General features: G+C 37.6%; 1 protein-coding gene across 7 annotated transcripts in view; it reads left to right on the top strand.

Annotated features, from left to right (window-relative positions):
- The window catches only part of SLC9A9 (solute carrier family 9 member A9), a 228,530-nt gene that overhangs the window by 75,239 nt on the left and 126,623 nt on the right, over positions 1 to 26,668 (top strand). For all 7 annotated transcript variants that reach the window (XM_035335056.1, XM_035335058.1, XM_035335059.1 and 4 more), the window contains exons 7-9: positions 6,998 to 7,136; positions 7,938 to 8,043; positions 17,079 to 17,167. In XM_035335056.1, the coding sequence (XP_035190947.1) occupies positions 6,998 to 7,136; positions 7,938 to 8,043; positions 17,079 to 17,167 (334 nt within the window). The remainder of the gene's footprint in view (positions 1 to 6,997; positions 7,137 to 7,937; positions 8,044 to 17,078; positions 17,168 to 26,668) is intronic.

Raw genomic sequence — 26,668 nt, forward strand, 5'->3', positions numbered from 1 at the left:
CTGCTGATGTGCTTCATTCCTCTCAAAGATACGGGGCAGGCTTTTGGGAACAGAGTTGTCACTGCAAAATGACTGTGATATTTTCCAAAAGATGTATGAAAATTAGGCATTTAGAAGCAATAGCTGTCATTTAAGAAAGAAACGTTCCTATACCAAGCCTCAGATAAATGCTAACATATTTTACTATTAAAGCCTGAGTTTGATTTTACAAAGAATTATGTCAGGGTTGCAGTTTATCAGGATTTCTTTCTATTAAAGATGAAAAGAAGGCAGCATTTGCCTAGGACAAGGTAATGAAGATGTTAGGACTCCTGTACGTATACGATATACCATGTCGTGGATACCTCAGAACACTAAGTGTAGGAGAAGCACACATACACTTCTTGTGGAAAGAGAAGGGAAAACTTGGTGAGGAAGATTTAAGGCACAGCTGAGCTAGGGGTTCAGCATGTTTTCCTCTCATTTTGAGAGGAAAAACTACTCCAAAAAAAAGTAGATTTTAGAATATTAGTGATCAGGACACTGCCACCTTTGCTGAAAAGATTAGTGTGCTGTTCTGAATCCATGGGGATGTATCTGGTTTCTCACCTTTATCATGTCCTCCAGACACACAAACTCTTTTACAGGCTTCATACTGTATATGTACATGACTCAGTTATAAAAACATGTTGTTTGTATCCAGTGCTTATGAGAAGAGAAGCAAAAACTGAATTCACTTGGAATTTAGTTTAGAAAACTACAAGAACTGAAGAATAATGTGGCACAACATGTTCAAAGGCACAAATTTCAGTATAAGGAACATAATTTGTGTGCTTGGGGTACTTAGAAATTTATGCCCTACTTTAATTTTTCTACTGCCCCATGCCGTAATGAGTATGAATGTCAGGTTTCACAAACAGTACATCCTGTTTCTCAGATGTACGCAGGTAAAGAACCCCCCTACTAGATGAGATATGGCTTTGGACTTGAAATTGTTCCGTCTGCAAGTGCATTAGGGTATTACTCATCATCAAAACTTATCTCACATCTCCTTTCTATGCGTCTGTAGTGACTACAAGTCTGTAGGGACCTAGTTCTGAACGGGATTAGAGGGTGGGGGAGTTCCCAGCACTTCTGTCAGGAGGAGTTTGCAGAGGTCTTCTTGGGCACCAGGACATTGGGTTGTACCCCATCAATGTGGGTGAACTACCAGATCCTTTGAAAGTGAAGGTGGTGGAACTTTCAGGGCAGGATCACCAACATAAAGAGATGGTACCCATGGCTCTGTAAGGGTGCAAGAGGCTCCCTAGGGGTAATGGCTTGGGAGGCAGTGGAGATGGAGGGAGAATGACAGGTTTCCTGCAGCCCCTGATGTTTGAGGGCAGATGAAAACTAAGATGTGCATTAGGGAATGTCTACCTGGAACAAGACAAACTACTCAGTATTTGCTCCAGCTGCACTGCCAGTTGCTGCTCGGTGTCAGCTCAGGCCCGAACACAGAAGAAAACTGAAATACTTACCAGTGTAGAAAATATTTGTCAGTAGCTGCCAAAAGTGACTCCTGATGAGCTAAGCTGACTTCTGACTGCCCAAGTTAAGGGACAGAGTCACTCAAATTCTGCAGCTGCTTTATAATAATGCTGATTAATTTACTGAGCTATCCAGTTAAATTTGGTCTGAAAATGCCTTGTGTCGCTTAAAAAGAAGCTTGAATCTATCAGTAGCTCTAGATATTTTATGTTAAGTGAAAATTTAGCAGAGAGACTGAATTCCTTCTTCATTTTCATGCAGATGTTGCATTTCCTCATAAATGGGAAAACTTGTTTTCCATAAACTCTATGACTGTTTTACCTTTCTAGCATGCCTTGTGCTTTGACATCTGCCATCAGCTAGCCACTTTGGAATTGATAACAAATCTACTTTAAGAAAGGTTTCTATAAACAGTAATATCCCTATGTTCTACAACAAAAAGTGCTAGTTTGGTTTGAATTAATCAAAATAAGAAGTCCAATAACAGCTCATAAAGTCTAGAAAAGCCTAGAAAGGAACAAAGATAAGGACAGGAAAGAGAGGAAGAAAATATGCCATTACACAGAGAAAATGTAATAGAGTGTAATTCCTTCTACAAGGTAGATTCTTAAATAGCTGCTAGACCTTCTTCTAGAATTGGGTTTGGAAGTTTTCATCTAGAGGATCTCCATATATTTGCCTCAATCTACTGTTACAATAGCTTGCTTTTGCAAGTCCTAAAGGCTTCCTGCAGCGGTGTACCTCTTCCTTCCTCTCCCTTAATCATCTGCAAAGCTTGTCTCTACTTCACAGATGCTTTTATTGGCTTAGCATATTCACATCCCAATCTTATCTCATTTGTTTTCATTTTTATAGTTCATCTACTTCCTATTACTGTGCAAGGAGCTATTTTATGAGGCAGCCCAGAAGCCTTTACCAACCTAAAACTTGCCAAGAGAAGGTGTAGGTGTCTAGTGGTACCCATGCACTTTCACATCAAGCTTCTGGTTCAAACACTTGCCTTGTGGGAAAATTACAGTTCTGTGCTTCGGGCTTTCTTCCAACACTTTTAGGAAAATCATATGGTAAAAAGTTTAGAGGGAACAGAAATTGTTCAGTTCACTCCACTTCTCTGAAAACTCCAAGTTTTCTAACACAGTAGAGTGACCTACCTTTATCTGTATAAGTCTAATATTAGGAAAGAAGAATATTCTTTCCCTCTTAAAAACAACCTTGAACTCTGTCATAAAATGGCCTATTTTGTTTTTCTTAATTAGCAGCTGATAAGATCACCACGTAGTTCTATAATTATTTATCACCTGAGGGAAATTCCATTCACTCCGTGAAGGTATTCTAAGGAATATCTGATGTTTCTGTATATTCAGTACGATTTTATTTTTAACATTGTCCCTGATTCTCTTCTGTGCAGCATTATGTAGCACATAGCAGTGCAGCAAATAGGAAAAAGGCCACTGGGCAATAGGAAGCCCTTCGACCTAGCAAGTGGAAAAAAATCTTTTTCTGAAGATCATAAGCTTTTTCTTTCATGTTGGTCAAATAAACAGAGGAAGGAAGAAAGGACCAGTTTATCTACCAGTTATTTCTAATCGCTGATTCCACATCATTCTATCAGAAATTTTCTGCAGTTTGCACATATTTTTCTTCTGATCCTTGCATGCCTTTTTTCCAGCATATCATCTTTTTTTAAAAAAACTCACCTAATACATCTGTTGCATCACTATGGCTTCTATCAAAACCAAGGATCTTTGTACTGTTCCGTTAGTTACAACAGATTAACACCTCTCTATTTGATGCTGCCATGCCAGCCCGAGGCATGTCAGGCCTTGACAGGGGCCAAAGGCAGGATACAAGATTTAACCTCATATACAGATTTTTCCTCATAAAGTTTTCATGACTTCTTGAAAAACCTTTGCTCTAATCCTAAATAAATTCTTTTTTTTTTTAAAGGAAAATACTATCATTTAAATGGAATTATATTCACAGATTCACAGACTATTTCTCAATTCACAGACTGGAAAAAATTGTAGCAAGAAAAGCATGGTATGAGTAAATAAGATCTTTCTTGAGAACATTGGGATGTAAAAACTAATCAATTAAGATGTAAACTGAAACATGACTATACTCTTCCTACTACAACAGCATGTAAAATTCTACTTAACCGTGGAAACTTTTAGCATTACATCTCTATACAACCCCATAGAAAGAACCATTCACCACCCTGAGGTTTCATCCTAAAATGATCTTAGCAGGTCATGGAGGGAAGAAGTAGAATTGATCTGTGTGGCATAAATGGCACAAGCTGTAAATCCTTCTTTCTGTCTCAAGCAAAAGCTATGATCATAACTTACACTTTATTGTCTAAATAAATATTGCCTATATTTCCATTTTGAAAGCTGTGAAAACAACTTGACCCTGTCCATTGATACTTGGTCAAGGAAGCACAGAAGAACTGAGTAGAAAAAGGGATCCATGGACTAGGTTTCTAATACAGGAGGTACTAGCTAATCCTTATAAGAACCAGTAGGATGGTAGGGACTGGAGGGACGTGTTTGTGAGATACGTCTATCAAGCACTCACTAAGGACCTAACAAAAATCTTTCACTCTGTCCCTCAATTGTTTCTCACTATAGGTGGTCGATAAAGCATATCTTTGACATTAGTTCTGTTCAGTTATCGAACTCTGAAGACAGTTTTCTATTGTATTTATTTTTAGGATTTCCTAAATCCAATGTTGATCCAAATTTATCTAAACACACATTTTTTTTTATTTATACTAGTTCAACAATTAAAAAATAAACTAAAAAATAAAAAATAAATACAGTTTCAAATTTAATATCAAAGTTTCACACACTGCTTGATAATGAACTGAGATCATCCCCTTTTGCAACAAGCACAGAGAGCAGACTAACAGCAACAGCAAGCCATGCCAGTGTGTTTCTTGAATTGCTCTCTGAGGAGCAGGCAGCAGAGTAGAGGCTCTCTAAGTTTACTTATGTTTCTCTGCAGTGTTAAACTTTGAAATTTTGCTTTTAGACCTAATAATTGACTTGGCAGCAAGTACTGGAATAAACAGTATAAGACTCTGTTTCGTTTATGTGTAGCTCATATAGGAAAATTATCAGGTAAATTAGTAGGTATTTTGGATGCTTAAAATATAGCTAAAATATAGTATTAAGGAAGAAACATTCAGAAAAGGAAATAATAAATCTAGTTCAGAATAATACAAAATGAAAAATAGAAATAAATACTCTTGGAACTGTAGGAAATTGGTATATGGGAAACCTTAGTTCTGAAAAGTTTTATAGCAGAAACCATAGTTGGCATAATGAGCATATGTTGTGTTATGGAGGTTAAAAAAAATACTATGTTTTTGGGGGAGCTTATCGAGTAGAAAAATTTCCCTTTGAGAATGACTCACTCCGTATTAGTTGCTGAAATAACTACATCAAGAAGAGGATGTTTTCTTCTAGCTGTGTCTACACCTGAAAGCTGTTGGTAAATTGTAACCCTGACTGGTATTAACACAGTCAAATTCTCTTGCCTTAAGGTTAATGTACATAACAAATAAATAAATAAATAAAGTCAATTAATGGCAATAGCTGAAATTTGACTAGTAAACCTTCTCTCCATGTCAATACTTTGTTGTTGTTGTTGTTTTACTTTTTATTACTGAGCATTCTTTTCTGAGGACACATCCTGGCAAAGAGCTTTTCCACATTTTTTTTGTAAGAATCCTTTAAGTATTGGAAGGACGCTAAAATATAACATATAAGGTCCAGAGAGCCTTCTCTTCTCTAGGATGAACATAATTGCACAGTATCACTACAGATAGGATTTCCTTTGACAGAGATACCTATTGCATCCATTTCGCAAATATATCTGTGGTTTAATATAGTTCTTTATTTCCTACGAGGTCTAAAACAACAGATATTCAATAGGGCAGAGAAGACAAACATTTCAAGAGTCATTTGAAGGCCAGAGAAGCAAAGAAATATAACTGACCCTTGGTCTAAGGATAGGGTCAAAGAGAGTCACAGCTGAAAGAGGACTGAAAACTTAGCAGCATTCTGTCAATAGCATTTCCTCTGGGAACAGTATTTTGTGTAGTTATATTAATAGCACTTTCCAGTATGAATCATCTCACTAGTTTTGTGATGGTGCTGATCAGCATAAGTAGAGATACCAGATTTTGGTGCTCAGTGATTTCCATTCTAGTGCGTTAGTATTTACCTCCCATATTTAGTGGTGCTTCACCATATGTTTCAGAATCCTTGTGCCTTTCTTACAGATTGAAAGTATGATGTCTGTTTTCACTTGTCTTCATATTATTTGCAGATTCCTAAATTAATGTAACTGTTTAGAAAATCCTCCATAAAGAGCCATGTCTCCAAGTCTTAACTCCAGATGGAAGACATCATACTGCTGGGACCACATACTTAATATGCAAGACCTTAAAATATTCAAAACATTTTAAAAATTCTAAATTTTTAATGCTTAAAATACCAACCATTTTCCAGCAACCCAAGCTACTTTCTGGAATCCAGTGCCAAGCTCAGTACATTTTCTTTCACAATAAACATAAAAGGCCTACAGTACTGAGTGCAACAGAACCACAAAAATCTGAAATGTTGCTTAATGAGCGTATAGGAGGCTTAGGGTTATTGCGTATCTGTTAGGTTTAGTGGCGCCAGAAGCAAAAAAAGGCATACATATTTGGTATTTCTAGGGCAATAACTGGCTACTGGCAAATACTAATCCTGAAACTCTCAGAAATGTTTTAAGTGCACAGTCTCCCCTCCGGTGACATCATTTCCCATTCAGAAATACTCTTGATGGTTGTGCTCAGAGGTGGGACATGGGAGATGACCTCTGACAACTTCAGCAGTTTCTTCATGCGGGACAACATTCATTCTGCCCTCAAGGCTTCCTGTTGTTGAGTTCTTGATATGCTTTCAGTTGTATTTATGAAGGGTTACACCAAGAAGGGAACTACTAGGTGGTTTATGACAAGATTGCTGCTGCAGATTTGGTACCTACTGTGATTTGTATCACCCATTTGAGCCTCAGCTATAAAGCTGCGGTTTTTATCAGGAATATTTGTGAATATATAACTGTACAGAAGACATATGGTCAATAAATAATTCAAAGTTATCTATCTTCCCTGCACATTTCTTACACACCTACCACCTATTAATGTTTGGTCGGCCTGGAAACAATATTCTTTATGGCACTTCTTGTATAAAAATGTTTACTGACTGGCAGCAGACTATTGATTTCCATTGTGATATCTTGAAAATAAACTGCTTCCCACCCCAGTCTCCATCTGCTTTGCCTTCCCGTCTGCTATCAGCACCAAGAAGCCTTGTTTTGCATTTTGAGTCCCTAAAAATGTCTATTTTCAGGTAGTGGTCCCAGTATCGTAATAATGTGATTGTATTCATGATTCCCTTTTCTCTCCCTCTCCCCAACCCCTTTGTTTCCTTTTCAGCTCTATATCCATTTACAGTCCTAAGGAGAATCCTAATGCATTTGATGCTGCTGCTTTCTTCCAGTCAGTGGGAAATTTCCTGGGGATCTTTGCTGGATCATTTGCTATGGGATCCTCGTATGCCGTTGTCACAGCTTTAATATCCTTCGTGGGTTGTTTTCAGAGAGAACATCTATATATATGTATAGTACCTGAGCATCACCATCTTCACTTTGAGCTTGAACCTTTTCACTGTCAACTCAAGACTTTGCAAACAGTTAAGTCATGAACTGACAAGACATTCGATTTGTCAGAATCCACAAAGACCTCAAACAAGCCTATTTCCAAATTTTATGCAAATCTATTTAAACGTTAGGCAAGACCTTGGTCTTTACTGTTTGTAAATAGTGAGATATTGAGGTTTTGACATGTTTTGAGGTTGAAATGTGAATGTATGAACTACATGAACTTAATTATGAACTACAGATTAGCAGCAATCACAGAAAAATGCAGGGCAAACTCCAGACTACAAAGGAATACAGTCAGTCTGCCTCAAACAGAAACAAAGGCATATCTGTTGCCCTGCACTTCTTTTGTGTTTTACAGTTCTTCATGTAAAACAAATACCGATCGATACAGAACTGGACAAAATGAGCTTCTTTCCTCTATTTCTGGGGAAATAATATAAAATGGAACCAATTAAGCACAAAAACCTTATGTGGTTCAAAAACCACAGAAGCACTTCAAATAGCAGACTTGCACAATTCACTCATTTAAGACCTGTGCTAAATTTTCCTCTTTGAGATAATTTAGAAGTTGTGCAGTTTTTCCTGAATTTCCTTGTATAGATGGGGGAGGGAGGTGTCTTTTTTTTTTTTTTTTTTTTTTTTTTTCCTGTTTGTAGACAATTTAAGCTTATAAAATAGTTGGTTTTTACTTTTCCTTAGCAACCTTTCAGCACCTGACAAAATTTACAAAGCTGTGTGAGTTCCCCATGCTGGAGACAGGTCTGTTTTTCCTCCTATCTTGGAGTGCCTTCTTATCAGCAGAAGCTGCCGGTCTCACAGGTAAGTGTAGCATTTTATTGAATAAAAGGAGTTTTATAATATACTTCTGGTGTGGGAAAATTGCATGTTTATTTGGGGCATGACATCTTATCATCTTGTATAAAGCTTCTAAAAGCCAGTTGCTGCATTTGAGGTTGTTTCATCTCTAAAAACAAATCTGTGGGGACATTGAATGGTTCTTCCTGAGACTTATTAAAGGAGGATAAATTCCCCAGTCTTCTTTCCTATCCACCTACATTTTCCCAGCACTCTTTGTCCCACTATTAATCTCGCTATTTATTGCCCACCTATAGAGCAATAGAGCAATAGATGACAGTAAGCATGCAGAACAAAATATACAGTGCTGTGTGACTGTCATGGCCAGTGAGCTCCTCTTCCTACACTTCTTGTCCTGGTCCCTCCTCCTGTGGCCCCCCCCCCCCCAGTGCTAAAATGAAGGACAGGGTCATCCTCACCTTTGCCAGTGGGGTGCAGCCACCTTGAGATTTTCCTGAAAATAAATTGTCTTGTTCAGCGTGCCTATGTAAACACCTTTTACAACTGGAGAGAGGTACATTCAGGTCCCAGTGAGAAGTAAAAAGACACGTATGTTCTGATTGTTCTAAATTCTCAATGTGTCTAGTTTACCCAGGTCACAATCTATTGTGTGGAGTGATTTGAAAGAACCAACTCCATAATAGCTTCATCATTTTAATGTTCTTGATGCTGCCACCTCTAATTAGTGCCATGAAAAGTCAAGGGAAGAAAACTGCTTAATGGAGTGTTAATGCAGCCCATGCTGTTTTGTTTGCAAAATTGTTCAAAGCTTCTGAAGTTAAGAGTTATATTTCCACTGACTTCTATGGAGCCAGAATATTACATTTTTAGTATTAATAGACATTTTAAATGATTTTTGAATTAGTATTAACACCCGCATCTTCTGACATCTTTGCCTTATTAAAAATATAATTCTGTGTCCTGCTTCCTGACAAAATCTTCAAGCTAATGAATACAAAGAGGGACACATGAACTGAACAAAAGTGTTGTATTCTGTTTCATGGAGAAAATCTGTCCATTTTGTTTCTTTATGCTTAATGGCTCTTTAAAATGTGATGCCATTACTAAAAATCACCAAAGAAGTATGATAATCTCTTGCCTTCAACTGAAGGTAATGATTTTCTAAATCACTGACTTCCCAAGGAAAGATGTTTTAAAATACATTCCAAGATGAGAACAAGGACATGAGAACAAGAACATGTTACATCAAGGACCAAATGTATAATCTCTAAGTTAAACATTATACCCAAAAAGTGGATTTGTAAGGGAAATACCAATATCTTTTAAAGCCCCAGGTGCTGCACCAAAGGTAATTTCCATTTCTTGGGCACAGGAGCAGACTGCATAGGCAGCAAAAGTCATTGTCATACGCCTTTTTTGCATACTGCAAATGAGAGGACAGACAGTGCAGTCTCTCCCGGTAGTCACTCTGAAGAGTGTTCCATTTTTCTTTACTTTTGCAACATATAAAATATCTGAAATGAAAGACTTACTGAATCCCACAGGTGTTTTTTACGCTAGCCTTAGCAAGGAATTTTAAATGGACAGAGGAAGAGCCAGAGAAAGAGAGTGAAACGAAAGTCAAGATTCAATTAATGGGAAAAATGGAAAATTATAGGGAAATTTAGCTATTTCATATAAATAAAGGAATTGGTATCGGCTTCTAAAAGAGATTTGCTCTGCCAATACAGAAATTGCAAGGAAAACATGCAAGACCTTTTAGATCCGTCACTGGCCTTTTTTCGGGGATGTCACTGGCCTTTTTTCTGAGTTTCAGCTAGAAAATATTTAATTACACTGTTGTAAGGAGGCAAAGTTTAATCTTGAGAGTTTTATCAATTAGGTCTTTGTTGTTTAGTTTCAGTGAAAGGCTTCTGTCAGAAGCTGTTCACTGAAAAAACCTCATGGAGCCTTTGTTGTTGCTTCATAAGTTCAAAGCAATGTTTTCTAAATATACTGACATTATTAATACTGTGTTAACATCACAGTTTAGAGTGGATATTTTTAGTTGTTTGGTTTAACCAGTATTGATTTAATATTCTGTCAATTTAATCTGAAATAGCTCTAAATCTCCTCCACTGATAGTATGATTTTAAACTTCCAGGATAAAAAAAATTTCAGTTGAATTAGGTTCTGTTGGAGGTATAGATTTCAGAGGTGGTTCTTGCAGAAGGGGAGAAGCTTGTTGTCCTTCAGAACACACTGAGCTTGTACTCCGTATGGTATCTTTTCCAGTCTTTTCCAGATTATTTGTTTTGCTCTTTACCTTACTTAACTCATACATCATCTGGTTCTACAGTCAAGTGTGCCTGACCTCAACAGCAATCATTAGAACTAAGAGAACATCATAACCGTGGAATGGCTGTGCTCCACTACCCCATTCAATGAACTGAATTCCTAGGTTAAAATATTTGACTTCAGCAGACTCACTTCAAAAGTTAACTCAATCCATTGTACATCATTTACACCTATATTCATATTCATTTTCCTTGCATACTGTGTTTGCTCTATTCATTCCTTCTGAACAAACTTCAAAAGATTAACACAGACATCAGTATTTCCCTGTAGCTACTAAGTAATGTAATCTCAAATTAATTTTATTCTTATAATGCTTTCCACACGATCTCTTCAATCACTACACACCTTTTCAGGTCTAATACAGAAATATGTCATAATTTATAAACAAAGGACTATACTGTGTTTTGTGTAGGTATAGCGGGTGGTCGATCTCACTCTTAGATTTGTGGATTTATTTTATTTTAATGTGAAAGGGCAGTAGTACAGGGCAGTATTTTATACAAAACTTGTCCCTCTTCCTCAAGATATCCCATGATACATAATACGTAATATGTAGATCTGACCCTGGTTGAAAAATGGATACAATCAAACCAGCAAAACAAAATGCAAATCTGGGATGACTACACAATTATTGCTAAACAGATAGCTACAGTTCATAAATTAATATAATCATTATTAATCTTACAGCTACATCATCAAGCTATAACATATGCTTGATAAATTGATTCTTACGCAGTAGAATCTAATTTGTGCATTTTCTGATTTGCGCTGAAGCATATCATTCCTGACTGCTAAGTTGGAATAGCAGAGTACTATAGTAAGGTCGGTGTTAATAAAGCTGCTTTCATTTCCAAACTTCATTACAGAGTACTTACTAAAAAGCTATGAAAAAAAAAATCATAAAAAAATAATCTAAACATTTGCCAAAACAAGTGAGGGAAGTACATATAGGCATTTATTAATTGCTTATTCTCTTGCTTTCTAATTGACAAAATTTACTAATTTTTAAGTGATCACTCAGTCCTTAGTCTGTGAAAGATTCCATGAAACACATGGGTATGTAACATTCACCTCAGCTAGGCCCTCTGTACTTGCAGGTGTTTGAACTAAGTAGATATTCAAACAGCGGTTGATACGTCATTCAAATATATGTATGTATCCATTTCATGCATACTTCAAAGAAATTTATCAGTGCACAAGTATCAAAATTATGGCCAACTACTCTACTTTCCTAGTGAAAAGTGTCTCCTGAGCAGGTGTAAGAGATGCTGAATAAATTATGTAGATCCTAAAAGAAAGGTTTCTTCAAACCTTTTCAGCCTCTGATTTAAATGCCAGAGATCTGTGCTATGAAGCTAGGAAAGTCAAGTCATGAAGGAAAAAGTCTGGATCATCTTTGCTCCCTGACTGGTTTTCAGAACTCAGCCCAAAATGATTGTTTTCTAGTCATTATGAATTAAATAGTTTGTGATAACAAATTATTGCTGCTTATTCATCCATTCTGCCCCAGCAATTATTTTCTGATTATTTCATGATATATCTGACACGTGCTTTCTTATTTTGGGCCTCATACAGGAGCACAGTCTACCCAGTGACAAAGTGTTTTCTCCAAAAATCAATAAGCAAATTATTTATGACTGATGTACCTAGGACTAGTCCAAAGAGTACTCCAAAGATCCGGTCTACCACTGGGGCAGTTTTGTGCTACCCGTTGTATTTGGGACATAGCAAGAACAATTGCAGCAACTCCCAGTTCCTTTAATATCGATGACTAAGTGAATTTATCCTTGTAGCTGTTCACAACTTCCATCTGTTTGCTGTGATTTGCCTAGGATCAGTCACCTACCTCACTGCTTTATTGAACTGCTGGGACCAGTTCTTCTTATATCCCTCTCAGAAGAGATCAAAACATTTCTCTCTCTGCAGTTGTGTGTAAGCACAGTGCAGTTTGGTACATCACTGTCTTTAGTTCACTGGCCTGACATTATTCCATGAAATGACATTATTCCGGGCTTTAAATTCTCAACTTTGTGGTTTTCTTTCCTTATTAATATGTAACGTGTTGTGCTGTGCCATACACACAAGTAGGTAGACTCCGTGCAGTAACAAAGGAGAGGGCAGAGCTTGCGTTCTAGGTCAAAAGGAAAGAAACTTCAGTTCTTTCAAGGTACAGTTTTGCCACTCCTAGGAGGAAAAGATGAAATTTGGGTCTAATTAGGAAATCAGGCTCTTCATGCTTAGGAAGATGGCATTTGCACCACAGTGCAGAGACAGATGACAACCGGGAAAGTTTGCCACTGATTACTAACCCATTACCTGTCCGCAGGAAATCAGAGATGGCCCTGGATGATCTCTGTAGTATTCTAAGATGGAGAATGTCAGGAATTAATCTTGTACTTCCAAGGATGTTCTAGACATCTTTTGCTGAAATACATGCTAGATCCAATACTCTGTGCAGTTTTAGTTAAACCATTCACCCTTGCAACAGTGTCACTTGACCAGACTACGGACATACTTCAGGCTCTGCTTCGGTCTGGCTAACATGGTGCTGCTGAAGGTACACCCTTTTAAAACAGTAAGTGAGGAGGAGAAAGACATTGGTTGTTAAAGTACCTATTCTAGCATAGCATGAGGCTGAGACTAATGATCAGTTGCATAAAATCAGACTAGTAACTCTTAGCTGAGGGTAAGTATCCATGTTAATTTGTGGTATTATTGCTAGTCAATAGTGTTAGGATAAACAGAAAAAACATTCCTAGCATGTCTAGAATAAAACCTGGCATGTCTCACCATGCTGAAGTTCAGGTCTCACTTGAAGTAGACAGGGGCAGTATCAAAGCTAATTTCCCAAATGAGGACCTAAAAATTTCCCTCAGCTCTGTCTTTTGTTGTTTTCTGTCACTCCAACATAAAATCACCCTAAGAATTACAAAAACAAGAGTTCCATGAGCAAAGCACCAACTCTGGTTCTGCATTGGTGTAGGTTTAAGAAAATAATTAGCCACACTTCTTATCCATGGTGAGAACAGACTGAATAGGGTTGATGTTGCTATTGGGTTTATAGCCTTATTACTTTGATGAAGAAGACAGTGTCTCGTTTCCTGTCACTCACAGATTCAGTCTGCACTGCTGTTGTGGTTTAACCTGGCCGGCAGCTAAACACCACACAGCCATTCGCTCACCCTCACCCCTCCCTCTCTGGGATGGGGGAGAGAAACGGAAAAGTGAAGCCTGTGAGTTGAGATAAAGACAGTTTATTAAGACAGGAAATAATAATAATAATAATAGTACTAGTAATAATAATGTGTATGAAACAAGTGATGCACAATGCAATTGCTCACCACCCGCTGACTGATGCCCAGTCCATCCCCCAGCAGCCAGCCCCCCACCCCAGCTAGCCACCCCTATACATTGTTCAGCATGACCCCAGATGGTATGGAATTATGGAATACCCCTTTGGCCAGTTGGGGTCAGCTGTCCTGGGTCTGTCCCCTCCCAGCTCCTGCTGCACCCCCAGCCTGCCCGCTGGCAGGACAGAGCGAGGAGCTGAAAAGTCCTTGGCTTGGTGTAAGCAGTGCTCTGCAGCAATTAACACATCAGTGTGTTATCAGCACTCTTCTCATCCTGAACCAAAACATAGCACCCTACCAGCTACTAGGAGGAAAATTAACTCTGTCCTAACTGAAACCAGGACAACTGGATACATCCAGTGGGCTCTGTGGAGATTTTTTTTTTCTAAATTCTTATTTTACCATTAAAAGACCTGACAACTGGAGACATAATCTAAGTTTTTTTCTCTTGGATTAGCAAATTCTGAAGTTTAAATTGTAGCCAGTCACTTTGGTTTTCACCCATTAGACATGCTGCCCTTCTCTGACAAAGTACAGATATTTTTCCCATTTTAGCAGAAGATATTGGAAAATGAGGGTATATATCCTTTTGCCTATTTGTGAAATGATTGAAGAAGGATGTTTATCCTCTTTTGCTCACAATATAGAAATTATTTTAAGATTAGTATGTATGCGTTAATTTTTATAGTGTCATGTTAATGTTCACAGCATCAGCAAAATACTTTTAAAGATAAAAGTTACTCCTTTGTGCTTCCTATATTATCTAGCTTTTATCCTATCAAGGATTTCAACAAGTATTCAGCAGAACTAACAGTAAGTTCTCTAATCACATTAACAGCTAACAAGTTATTTCTCTGTTACGTAGGGAACAAAAAATCAAGTGAAATGGTAGACTTCTATGCTGAATGAAACATTTTCAAAAAGATTAAGCTTCAGCTGAAACTTCACTAGTGACTATCAACATTGTATTGTTAGGTTTCTCATTCTTATATCAAGTGAAAATTTTCAGTAACTTTATCTGTAGAGAGAGAAGCAGCTGTATTGCACTCAACAGCTGATTACCCATTTAATCTCTAAACCTTTCCTGTTCACATCATGGTCAGCAATTATAGTACTAAGTCTCTCAGCAATAGCTAACTTTGCCACTTAAAAATTGAAATAATGAAACAATATTGAAAAAGTGAGCTAATCTCCAGCACCCTGAAATTACAGCTTTGATTGCAAAGACTGGTAAAAGGGACTGGCTCGCTTTATAAGCCTCACTGCACCTCATAAATACGTTCTGTTTACAGTTCCAGAATTATCATGTTTATTCTTACTTATTTCTCTGTGAAAAAAGCAAAAATTTAACAACCTAATTTATATGCCATATTGTATTTTGCAACCCAGCTAATGTAAAAATTCAGCTTTAATAGTCTGAGTAAGAAATCCATACTTCATCCCATTTTTTCCTTCTAACTAAAAAGTTCCATATTTGCCTGTTTAGGTGCTGCTCTCCTCTTTCTTAAGTAGTTGCATTAGCATGTAATTGCTCATTAGTCTTAAGTAATCATTTTTAAGGAAATGCATTACAATTTTCCGCAAGCTTTTTAATGAAGCATTCATTGTGAAAGACATGGCTGGTACATATTAAGCCTCCAATTGTAGCAGTTGAAATATTCCACTTCATTCCCTGGGAAACAGGGTTTCTGGTTTCTACACTTGCATAATTACATGGTTCAAATCATTTATTCACATTGTAAAATCAGATTTAGGCCATTTTATTCCTTATGTCACTCAGTTCTCTTGCTACCAATAATTAACAGTTTCTTAGCAGTCAAAAAGCATTGTATAATCATAGCTGAATTTACTAGTCAAATTAAAAATGCAAGACTTGACATGATGACGATTCATGTAGAAGAAAGTAAATCACAAACTCTTATCTCCAGTCCGGATACCAAGGCTGGAGCTAGTGATCCTTGGCAACATTACTGATTAGGTATGTTTTTTTAACTCAGATTTCACTGTTTGAGCATCCCATTGCATATTTTAATGCCTTGAGAAATTATAAACTCTCCAGAGTTTCTTCACAATAAAATACAGTTACCAAGAAAAAAGACATGTTTAGAAGAACAATTATGCCTCAATAAAAACATGAACTTCCTGGAACACATTTAGTCAGTGACAATCTCACCACTACCCAAATTATTTACTGCAGAGAAAGGCCTTCGTGCAGTTAGAAAATATATCAATACATATTGTGGGTGCCCCATCCCCAGAGTCTAAGACCAGGCTGGATGAGGCCCTGGCATCCCTGCCGATGGGAGGGGGAGTGGAGCAGCCTATGAGCTAAAAATTACCTAACAAGTCGCAGAGCAGTCCAGGAGGAATCAGAACTGTAAGCCAGTTAGGGCATGTTGTACATCTTAGACAGGAGGCAGCAAGTGGAAGGGCTGAAAGGCACAGGAACTAAAGCACCGTGGGATGAATGGCAGAAAACTGCCTGTCTGTGAGCCCTGGAGATCACAGGCACGCTGTGACCACACTGCAAGCTGCCTTTGTACAGAACCAGGGGGTGCTGAGGAGGTGTGTGTCTAGAAGCCAAGCAGAACTTGTTTGCTCTTCATGCTTCAGGAAATGTGGGTGGAGGTTTTCAGGGAAATGATGATTGGAGTGGACATGAACAAGCCCTGAGCTGTTGTGTAAGTAACTATCAATGTAAACATGCCCCGAGTTTAAGAAAAACACAGAGCTTTCTTCCTCCACGAGCATTTGCATATGATCACTGGTGGATACTTTTATTTTATTTTCTATTTTCTTTCTGTGTGAGTTCCTTCTGCTTGGTCTATGTCCAGAGCTGACAGAAAATGGCAGTTACAATCATATCAGTTACTCTAATTACAATACGGCATTGCAGTGACGTTACTCAATGGTTCCAGTGAGTTAGAGGCAGGGTCAGGTCTGGGGAGAAAGTATTTAAAAATGAGACATTCTTTTTTTCCTTTCCTATACAGTTTCTGCCAAAATTTTCATATAGTCTGAAGTCCTTCATATTCCAGTTATTTTAGTTCTGCTTAATTGTCAGGTTATGGTCAGATGTTAGCACATATTAATTCAAACAAATTTTACTATGCTCCCAGGCCAAAGGCACAGCAGTAGAAACGCTATGAATGCACGATGCCATACAGAAGATTCAAGACCTTTATGGTTTTTAGCAAAGAAAAAACTTCTAGTTTATTTGAAAGATGCTCTTATGAAAAGTATCATACAGTTCTTTTGTTACCAAATGTCTAATTAGCTTTTTTATGCAGCCCTTTGAAAGACCTAGGAAAGAAAATAGAAGCAGGTAACTGTCTTTTCTTTGAATTTCAGGTATTGTTGCAGTCCTTTTCTGTGGAGTCACGCAGGCCCATTATACCTACAACAATCTGTCATCAGATTCCAGGATGAGAACTAAACAGGTAGGGCATGGAAATAACTGACTTTATGTCTTCAACTGGTACAAGGAACAGACAGCCATACAGGAACACTGCTGGATGTGATTCCATTAATGCAAATGAAAAGGCCCGTGATTTCATTAGGGGGAAGATGAGATTTTGCCAGGAAAACAGAAACAATTCTCTGGCCAAACAAAAAATATATTCTTCCCAAGAGACCCAAAATGTCAATCAAGGAGATGAAGAGTAAGGAGATAATAGTTTACACCAGTTTCCATATAAAAATGCTGCAAGGTTAAAGAAATCCAAATCTGCTAAACAGGAAAGAAGTGGTCTGAGAGAGTAGAGTAGATCCATATGGACTTTTAGAAGGGGACTGTAGAAACAGTCCAGACTGTCCAGCCCTACACTTGAGCAATGACATCATTTCATTACTATCTCATTAAAAATCCGATATAATTATAGAGATTGTGAAAATTTTCCATTTTGTTATTCAAAGCTTAGAGATAAGAAATTACATGAGCTGCTGTCCAAAGCTGTCCAAACAGGTGAGTAGTGTAAATGTAATTATTTAGAAAAACTTGGGGCTGTTCTCAGTACAGGAGATACTGCATTGCAATGTTGAAAATATTTTCCAGCACAAGGAATAATATTAGACTACCTTGTCACTACCCAGCTCCTGAGACAAGTCATTTAAATGCTGTTTTCTTCCCTTTTAATGTTGACTCGTATGTCCCAAGAACCCCAGGTTATAGAAAATCTATCTCTTAAAACAAAATGGAAACATATGCTCCAAGGCTACAATTTTCATGATGCAATCTGGTACCCTTCTCGGCAGTTGCTCTGTTGTAAGCATTAGAAATTTTATGCAGAAAATTTCATCTCTTCTTGCTCATCTCAATTTAATCAAAAATCCAATATTCCATAAAAAACAGTTTGATAGAAAAAATACTGGCCACAGTATCAGTTCAACTGTCAGACTCCCACAGATTTTAAATCAGAAAAAGTTTCTGGTTGGTACTTCCAGAATGAAATGTTAGCTAGTGAACAGGGTAAGTCTTCTCAATTGCATTTCTTCATACCTGCAGAAGCTGTTGATACTTTGAGAAAATATTCCAGCAGAAGACAGTTACTTTCCCTGGTGACTGTATTTTAAAACAATAGCATTTATATCTACTACAGAATTGTTCTTATTTTGCGGAAATACTGAATTCTATGTGCTATTACTGCCCTTGCGTATAATTGTTGAAATTTGAATACAAGTCTTTTTCAGAGATTCATCTGCATGATTTAGTGATACACAGCCAGAAAGAGATAGAGGGCAAGGAAATTCCAATTACATATGAATCTTTTCAACAACAGAATTAACTAACATTTAGTTTAAATGCATAGTGGTTCTGTTCACGTTCATGCTTTTATTCCCTCACATTCAGCAGTTCAAAACAAAACAGTGAAAATAAGCGGAATCTACCATTGAACACACAGAAAAAAAATATGTTTCTCTAAGAACTGATGAGTTTTATGCACCCTTTTTATTCTGTTTTTCTCTTCCCCCATAAGCTCTTAATCCTCAGCCTCCCTTACAATATTACTGTTCAAAAATTGTTGTCAAATTCCTCTGTATTCTTCTAATTTATTTTCTAATCCATAGATTACCCTTTCATATGTAGCTGTTTTGGTGAGATCTGCACTGTCATTTTCTTTCTCTCCCCCCACGAATTACCTTGAAGAAAATTTACTAAGCCGCACAGTCAGCATTGTCACAATCATGCATGACTTTAGTGCATTATAAATGGACATTGTTGCTCAGACAGATGGCCTCGCTCCCAATTTAAATCATTTTTATTGCTCATTACTGGCCGAAATCAGAGGCTTTTCAGTTCATTTACAGAATTATTCCAGGGCACTCTGTCTCTTTTGTTACAATATGACAGGCCTTTCAATAAAGATTGGGGATCTGTAATGCACACTGACAAGACAGGGAGTTAAGGCTGAAGCTAAAACTAACGAAGAACATGGAAATCAGATTTTAAACTGTAAATCAGACTGTGGAATTGTGTTAGATGTCTTTAAACAAATGTTTTTTCTCTTTTGTTTTGCATAATCTTCTTTACATTTTCTACTGGCTGTTAACATTTCATATCTTGATGGTAAAATTTGGTATACAATGACAGCAGTGGTGTTTCTGGCCATATTGCTGAGTCCTACATTTCTCATAATACCTCATCATTTGGTCTAAAAGAACACATAAATAAAAAGAGACTGGTATGATTTTCTTCAGATGTTGATATAAAATTAAAGCCTATTTCAAACCTTAAATTTGCATTTAAGAACCTCTATTAAGAATGGCTGCAGAAAGATGCCGTATAATTTTTAGTCCCCATGCATCCTTTATTATCCAGTCAATCACTGAGTAACATTCCGTAAAAGAGAATTATTACATTTGAAGGATCTGAAAGTTACAGATTCTGAAACTACAAAGTAACATAAATCGTGTCACAAACAATGGATTATTTTAACGCTGTCATAAGTAAAGATGACAAAGATTTAGTGAAAATGCAGACTTGAGAGAGTTTTCATTCATACAAAAGTCCCAAGTCTCACTAAGCATTCAGACAAATTCTGTGTGTTTTTGTAGCTTGTTTTTAATGTGACTGATGTTTTATGGCAGTATTTTTAAGTCATCATCATTGACCTGATTATGGTCACAGTGATTTTAACATTAAAATTGACACCGCCTTCCATGGCAACAAGAGTAGGTCAAACAGGGTGTTCCTGAGTTGGATACATATAACGTTCAATTTAGCCAGTATATCTTCAGTGAAGGAGAAGATGAAACTGCTAGGATCTTATCAAAAGAGATTTGATTCTGTGCAGCTTTCACTAGAATTATTTACAGCTGCAAGTATATGGCAAACAACAGCTGCTTCTAAATCTTGGGACATTGTAGACCATATTTTAAATTAGGTTCTTCAGATGTACAGTTGTATTTGGTTGATTTGCTCAGCTACAAGTAAGTCAGCGGCTGGGCAGGATGTTGCTAGATAAAGAGAAATTACTGGCTTGTTAAAAGTGGGCAGACTGTATCTCTATACATCAGCTCTAGAAAGGGATGCATGGACAATACTGTATTTTCTGCATGAAAAGAAGACATTCCTCACTATTATTATTTTTTTGTCTCTGCCCTCCCTCAGTTTCACTCAAATACCAAGCTAAGACCAGCCCAGTTTCCTATTGATGGATTATTAAGAGAAGCTTCTAACTTTCTCTAACAGCTATAAATGTTTTCCAACAGTTGTGAGTTATATCATCTCCTAGTTATTTTCCTTTAATTCCTGGGAACAGTCACAACGAGAGAGCAATGAGAGCAATACCTCTCTTTGGGTAAGCATACAAGGGTTTGGAGAACTCTGCTTTCAGACCAAATGCTGTGCCAGCAAGCTACAGATTCTGAAAAGGGAATTCTGAAACACATCCCTGGTGGAAGCAGAGAAAGGGAAGTACTGAAAGGCACAGCAAAGCATGTCCAGCCTGCAAGGGGGCATGTTACACACTGCCCTGCCTGTCTCCAGTCATTCCACCAGTCTAAAAGTTGTTTACATAGTGACCTCTGAAATACTTGGATCTAACAAGTTCGTGAGGGCTGCTTTCTGAAATTAAGTGTAAGGGGCTCTCTTACCACATTGCTAGTTAAACAGTTACTCACATTTTTTCCTGATCCTGACAGCAAACCCATTAGGGAACACCTAACCTACCTTATAGAGAAAATCATCTGGCCTGATTGTTCAGCTGTGCTGGGAGTGCAGTATGTACAAGATGCGTGTTAAGATTTCAGTGCCCCTTCACCTCCAAGGTTGAGAACAGGGTAAAAGTAAAACAAAAGAACTCAGCACTGCATAACTTCTGAGTAACTTTACTGAAGCATGTAGTGTTACTAGGACTGCTCGAGCAAATTTACTTATGCTGAAGGATTGAAAATTCAGACTGGGATCTTAGATCTTTGCTCATTGATGGGTACTGATTGGTTCAAATTTTAATCTCCACACAGTAAGACAGATGCGATTACCTCTGATTATGGAAAGTCATCACCTTACAGAGAGGTAGTTAATATCTTCTGGACAACTCTTGAAAATACAATCAGTTTTTAAAACTTGCTTAGCTCATGACATAGCTATACATTTTTCGTCAAGGAAACAGGGTAGGGATTAATCCTCTGATATCTACATCATAAGGTGAGCTGTATTCCAAAAGCTGTTGGGTGTAAAAGGGTTGTGTTTATAAGCATATTATTTCATTTAATGCATATTAACCACACTGACTGAAGAAGACTGACGAAAGTCACAAGTATATATATTTATATTTAATTCATCAAAAACAAAATCAAGTCATTATAGAGACTGGACCCTGATATGCCACTGAATAGCCTTGATACAGACTTTAGACTTTGCTGCTCCATCCATAGTTATAGACTCACTTCTGAAGCAAATTGGAACACATCTGAACACATCTGAACAGCAGGATATAACTTAAAAAGTGAATCATCACAATGGTGATGTCCAGATCTACCAGACAGGGGAAAAAAAGTCAGTGAGTCAAAGGAATGTTTCCTGAATACCATCAGTTTGATTAGTGAAATTAATGTTCTAGGACTAAAGGCAAAGAGGTAGCTAAAATCAGCTTTTAGCTCCCTATATCAAAATTAAGCACCATCACTGTGATCTAGGTGTTTTACTGCATTTCTACTGGCCTAAATATCTCTGTAAACAAGTTACACAAAAGGAGACCTACACTCAATTTAAACAACACTCCCTCTAGATACAGAGGAGATTTCTACAGGATTCTTCCATCAGCTTTCTTTTCCTAAGAAAAGAAATAATCTACTGCAAATTCTGCTCCAGAGCAGAATGCTTTCTCCAGAGCTTGTAATTGTTCAAAGCATGTGCCAGGACTGCAGCTTCTGTTTTTATCTTCCCATGAGAGAAGGGGAGCAGCTGAGTAGCGATGGCTGTGTGCTACTACTGCCAAAACTGTGTCAATCTGCTGGTTGTGAGGGGTCCCACTCATGACACCTCACACCCGTTGTGCATTTGGGAGAAGCAGCCCTCTCAAATCAGGGGGAGCAACAGCACTAAACGAAATGGGTTTAGTGCCCCTTATCTTAAAGCCTCCACACAGAACATGTATGGGCCCTGTGGTTTTGGTTCTGCTATTTCTGAGTCCTTAGGAGGTAAAACACTTAGAGCTACGCATACTTATAAAGCATACAGCCTAAATTAATTTAGCTCTGGTTAATGCCAACTATTTTCTGTTATCAGACATTGGATTGTTTATAAATAATTAGTTTACGCTTCTAGGAAGTAAAGGCCACAAAAATGTCAGGATATAATGGCTCCTACAATCCAGTCTCTTGACTTTTAAACAACCCAAGAGCTTTTCAAAACCAAGGAAAACCCTACTTACAGCAAAATGTCTTTGATAATTAGCAAAGGAGCAACCACCACAAAACATAATTCTCATCTTTTTCAAATGAACAGCCTAATTGGCAGCTGCTGTTGTGATTTGTTCAGGAACTCTACTTAGGAAGAAATGGCCTTTAAGGCCCTGAGAGGTCAGGTGTCTCCGCGTAAACGATTGGCAGAGAGAAAGACTGAAAGAAAATAAAGTTACCTTTGAAACAAGACTACCGCCAGTACCAGATTCTAATCAGTCCTTGCCTAAGTGCTGCGCGGGAGGAAGCTGTTTACCCAGCATCCCACAGTCACTGCGCCTGCAGGAAAATTTCTTACTAGGCTATTTTTTATTAGCTTCTCAGGTATACAGTACCAATAAAATACAGTACCGGCTGAAATAAGATGACATGCTTGATGGCTAATACTGTGAGAGTCAAATGGAAATTCTGTCTAACTAATAAATGAAACTCTCAAACAAAAAGAGATCCTTGCCTAACGGAGCCAACAGAGTGCAGGTTCCTACTGAGCATTAAACAGGTTGCGTGCATAAAGCACTTTCTTCCATTTAAGTGGAGACTGAGTGTAAAAGTCAGGTCTGATGGACATGTTCCCTTCTGCCCCATGGTTTATTTTCTGCAGCTGAACAACAACAATGACAACAAAAGCTAATTTCCAGCTTCTTTGAACCCATTCAAGTCCAGACTCAAAAGCAATAAAGACTGGGGCTGCAGCCAGTGCTGCTCAGGAAAGAGTCCAGGTGACCAAGCTACAGTGGTCAGCACAGTCTGAAGAAGCATCAAATCATGATAACAAGAATGAGAAAATTCAATGCTATCTTGCGGAGATTTATTCCTATTGGAATAGTATTAGTATAGTTTTATTATTTTTTTAGCCAATTTTGCTTAAATTAAAAACTTTGGAAATGTTACCTTAGGGATGAAAAAAAATACTCTTATTTTCTTATATATTTCACCTAGACTCTGGGTTTGGGGAGGGGAGTTGTTTTGGGGTTTTGCTTTTTTTGAGACACGACCTATAGAAAAGCCTCCAGTTTGCAACTATTCAAAATGATCAGGAGGAAAGCAATATTCTCTCTGCTCCCTTGTCTAAGATTTAGCTAACACTCAGGTGATGAAATCATGGCAGAAGGTTGTACTGGGTCCCTAGATTTCTCTACCCTCAGGGTATTTTCTGTCCTCCTATAGAAATGTCCCTGTCACTTGTCCTTCTGAGAGAGGAAAATTATACAAACATGGAAAGGTTGCAAACATAGAGAAGGAAGGAGGGAGGGAGGGAGGGAGAAAGGATGGAAGGACAGACAGACGGATGGGGCTTATGCTGCATTTAGCACATGGCTGATAAGAGTAGATGTGTGAAATTGTTTAGAAATTTCTGCTAATTTTGAGACAGCTAACATATGGAAAACAAGACAAGTCACAGTTTTAGACCCTGCTAAAAGTCCAAAAGCTCACATATCTGTAGGTATTAGCTATCCATACAGCTTTACCCTGGCACTGTGGCGAGAAGCAACCCCTCGTTGTAGCCACTCGCTCTTGTCCCACACTTTCTCTTATGATGTCCAGGTTTAGCTCCCGAGGCACTGAGCTCCAGCTGCACCACCAGCACGCTGTGCACTTAGCAGTGCCTGCCTCGGCTGGACCTTCGCGTGCGTCTCTACAGTCAGTGGGCCTGTTACAAACAGGCTGTCCCAGTTTCTAAATTGCCTTCTTATCTCTAATTGAATATGCACCACATGCTTAGTGCTTGTAATAATTATTACCTTTTAAATGGATTGGAATTGACAGGAAGTGTACAATGAATTTCAGTTTTCTACACAGTTATTTTCTGTGTTTAGCAGAAAAAGCTGAAGATGGGAAGTGTGCCAGATGCATTGTTTGACCAGATGTACCATAAGATCTTATGGAACCCTGTAGAATTGTATAATGCTATAAAGAAAGCTAAAGCTGCTTACTATGTGGGTTTAACAAGAAGAATCATAACAACACAAGAAAATCGTCATTTCTGTAAAAGGAATTATACTACCACGTCTTTCAATCTGAATTTCTCAGCAAAATCCCCCATTATCTGACTGATGTTCCTGATTACTTAATATGCTAAAAGAATGTTGATCTGTACTCTCCTTACATGCAGCTCCCCTTAAATTTATATGGAGATGTTATAATTGTTTTCTCTCTTTTACCCGTGTGCTACATGATGGTTGGTAAGCAGATAGGAAACATTGCTACACGATGGTAACATTGGTAACTATGGTATATCGCTAATTAAATGCTTTAAAAAACAAAACAAAACAGCAAAAAAACTGTTTTTCAAAGGAAGAGATCAGACACACTGCTATCCTAGCCATAATACTGAAAAGACTCAGTATCCACACACAATAATCCTGTCCATATATCCAATTCTACACTCTGTTCTTTAATCTCTGGTTTTTCTCTGTTTTTGCACACCAGTTTTAGTGTTTCCTCAACTGAGAACGTGCAGATTTACCCTGGCCTCATTAGTTTCTATCAAGCATGTGTCCCTTTGTTATCAGCATTTTTTAAGGAATAGTATCTTCCACTCACACACACCCATGAATAAAAAAAGTATTTTGGACCTATGAAAAACAAATGCTGAAAAACAAAGCAAAACAATTTTTGTTCATTTTGCTTTAGCACAGAAAATGGAAAATACACGTGCTCAAATGTAAGTCACGCCCTGAAGAAAGCCAGAACTGTAGTGAAAGCAATACTTCTTAACAAGAGAACTCATCTTGTTGGAAATGATGTCGTTTTTGATGCTGGTAGGCTAAGGCAGCATAATGCCATATGCAAACTAGTTCCCAAATAGCTTCATTAAAGTTTTTACAGTCTGTTTAAACATTAAAAATTTTCATTAAATATTAATAAAGTTCTTTGATTGTTAAGGTAATAGTTTACTCTTTACAGCACAGTAGCAGATGCCAGCCATTAGCTAACATACCAATTGAAATTAAAACCTGCAAGCCAAATTCTCGTTGGCATATAGAGGAATATATATGGGAACTCCAAGTGGAGACACATGCTGTATTTTCTCTGAAAGAGGCTCTGAATCACAAATGAGACTCTCATATGTCTAAATCTTTATGGGGGAGTCAAACTGTATGGGGCTAAGTAAGCTGCTGTAGAATCAAAAAGCTGATTGGTAGAGCTATGCAGGTCATGTGTTTTATTTCACACATCTATTATTGTATCTCTCAGTCTTTTCACAAGAGGTTTGAAGAATGACCTCTGAAACATTTCTCCTTACTGTGAGTTGCTAGCATTTGTCCCCAGTTTTTAGGTCTGTGCCCATGCAAAGACCCAGCCTTATACCTCAGCTTGGTGAAGTGCATCTTCTAGTGTTGTGAAGAGAATTTCGTCAAAGTACGTTGACCATCAGATCAGGTCTCTTCCTAATTATTGATACCTCCATATCACTGCAGTTGTTGAATACACAGAAAGGAAAAGCAAAACAAAATCAAACTAATCCTGGCCTATGTAAATACTATTGCACCATCAACATGTAGGACTGAAACAGAGCAAGGGTAGTTTAATATCCCATTATATAGAGAGAGTATATATAGTTACTTTTATGTTGAATTATATTTTAGACAAATTCTGGTTCTCTAAAAGCTGATAAATACAGCATCCCCTTAAACACTCACAATCACAACTCTTTCATCTTAGAATTTGTGACGGAGATTAAAAAAATAAATAAAGGTAGGATTCTTCATTTAAGTATCTCTTCAATTTTCATACAGGTAAACAAATTTAATAGTTTTATGTCAAGAACTAAAGTTATTTAAAGAACCTTAATGAGATTTGGATTATGCTATAAATGAGGAGGCTCCAAATATAATATTAATATATAAGTAAAAGTACTGAGATTCTTTCTTAAAATATAGTAATGGAATATAAAATACCGTCCTAATCGTTAATGATTTTCTCTTTAACTTTGCTTTGTCTGAAACACTGACGCTTCACATGTATTGTGTTAGGTGATTTTACTACAGGATATATCACTGAATTTCCTGATTATGGAATGAACCTCTGTCAAA

The sequence above is a fragment of the Oxyura jamaicensis genome, chromosome 9, assembly GCF_011077185.1.
Source record: "Oxyura jamaicensis isolate SHBP4307 breed ruddy duck chromosome 9, BPBGC_Ojam_1.0, whole genome shotgun sequence".
In the NCBI taxonomy this organism is placed as follows: Eukaryota; Metazoa; Chordata; class Aves; order Anseriformes; family Anatidae; genus Oxyura; species Oxyura jamaicensis.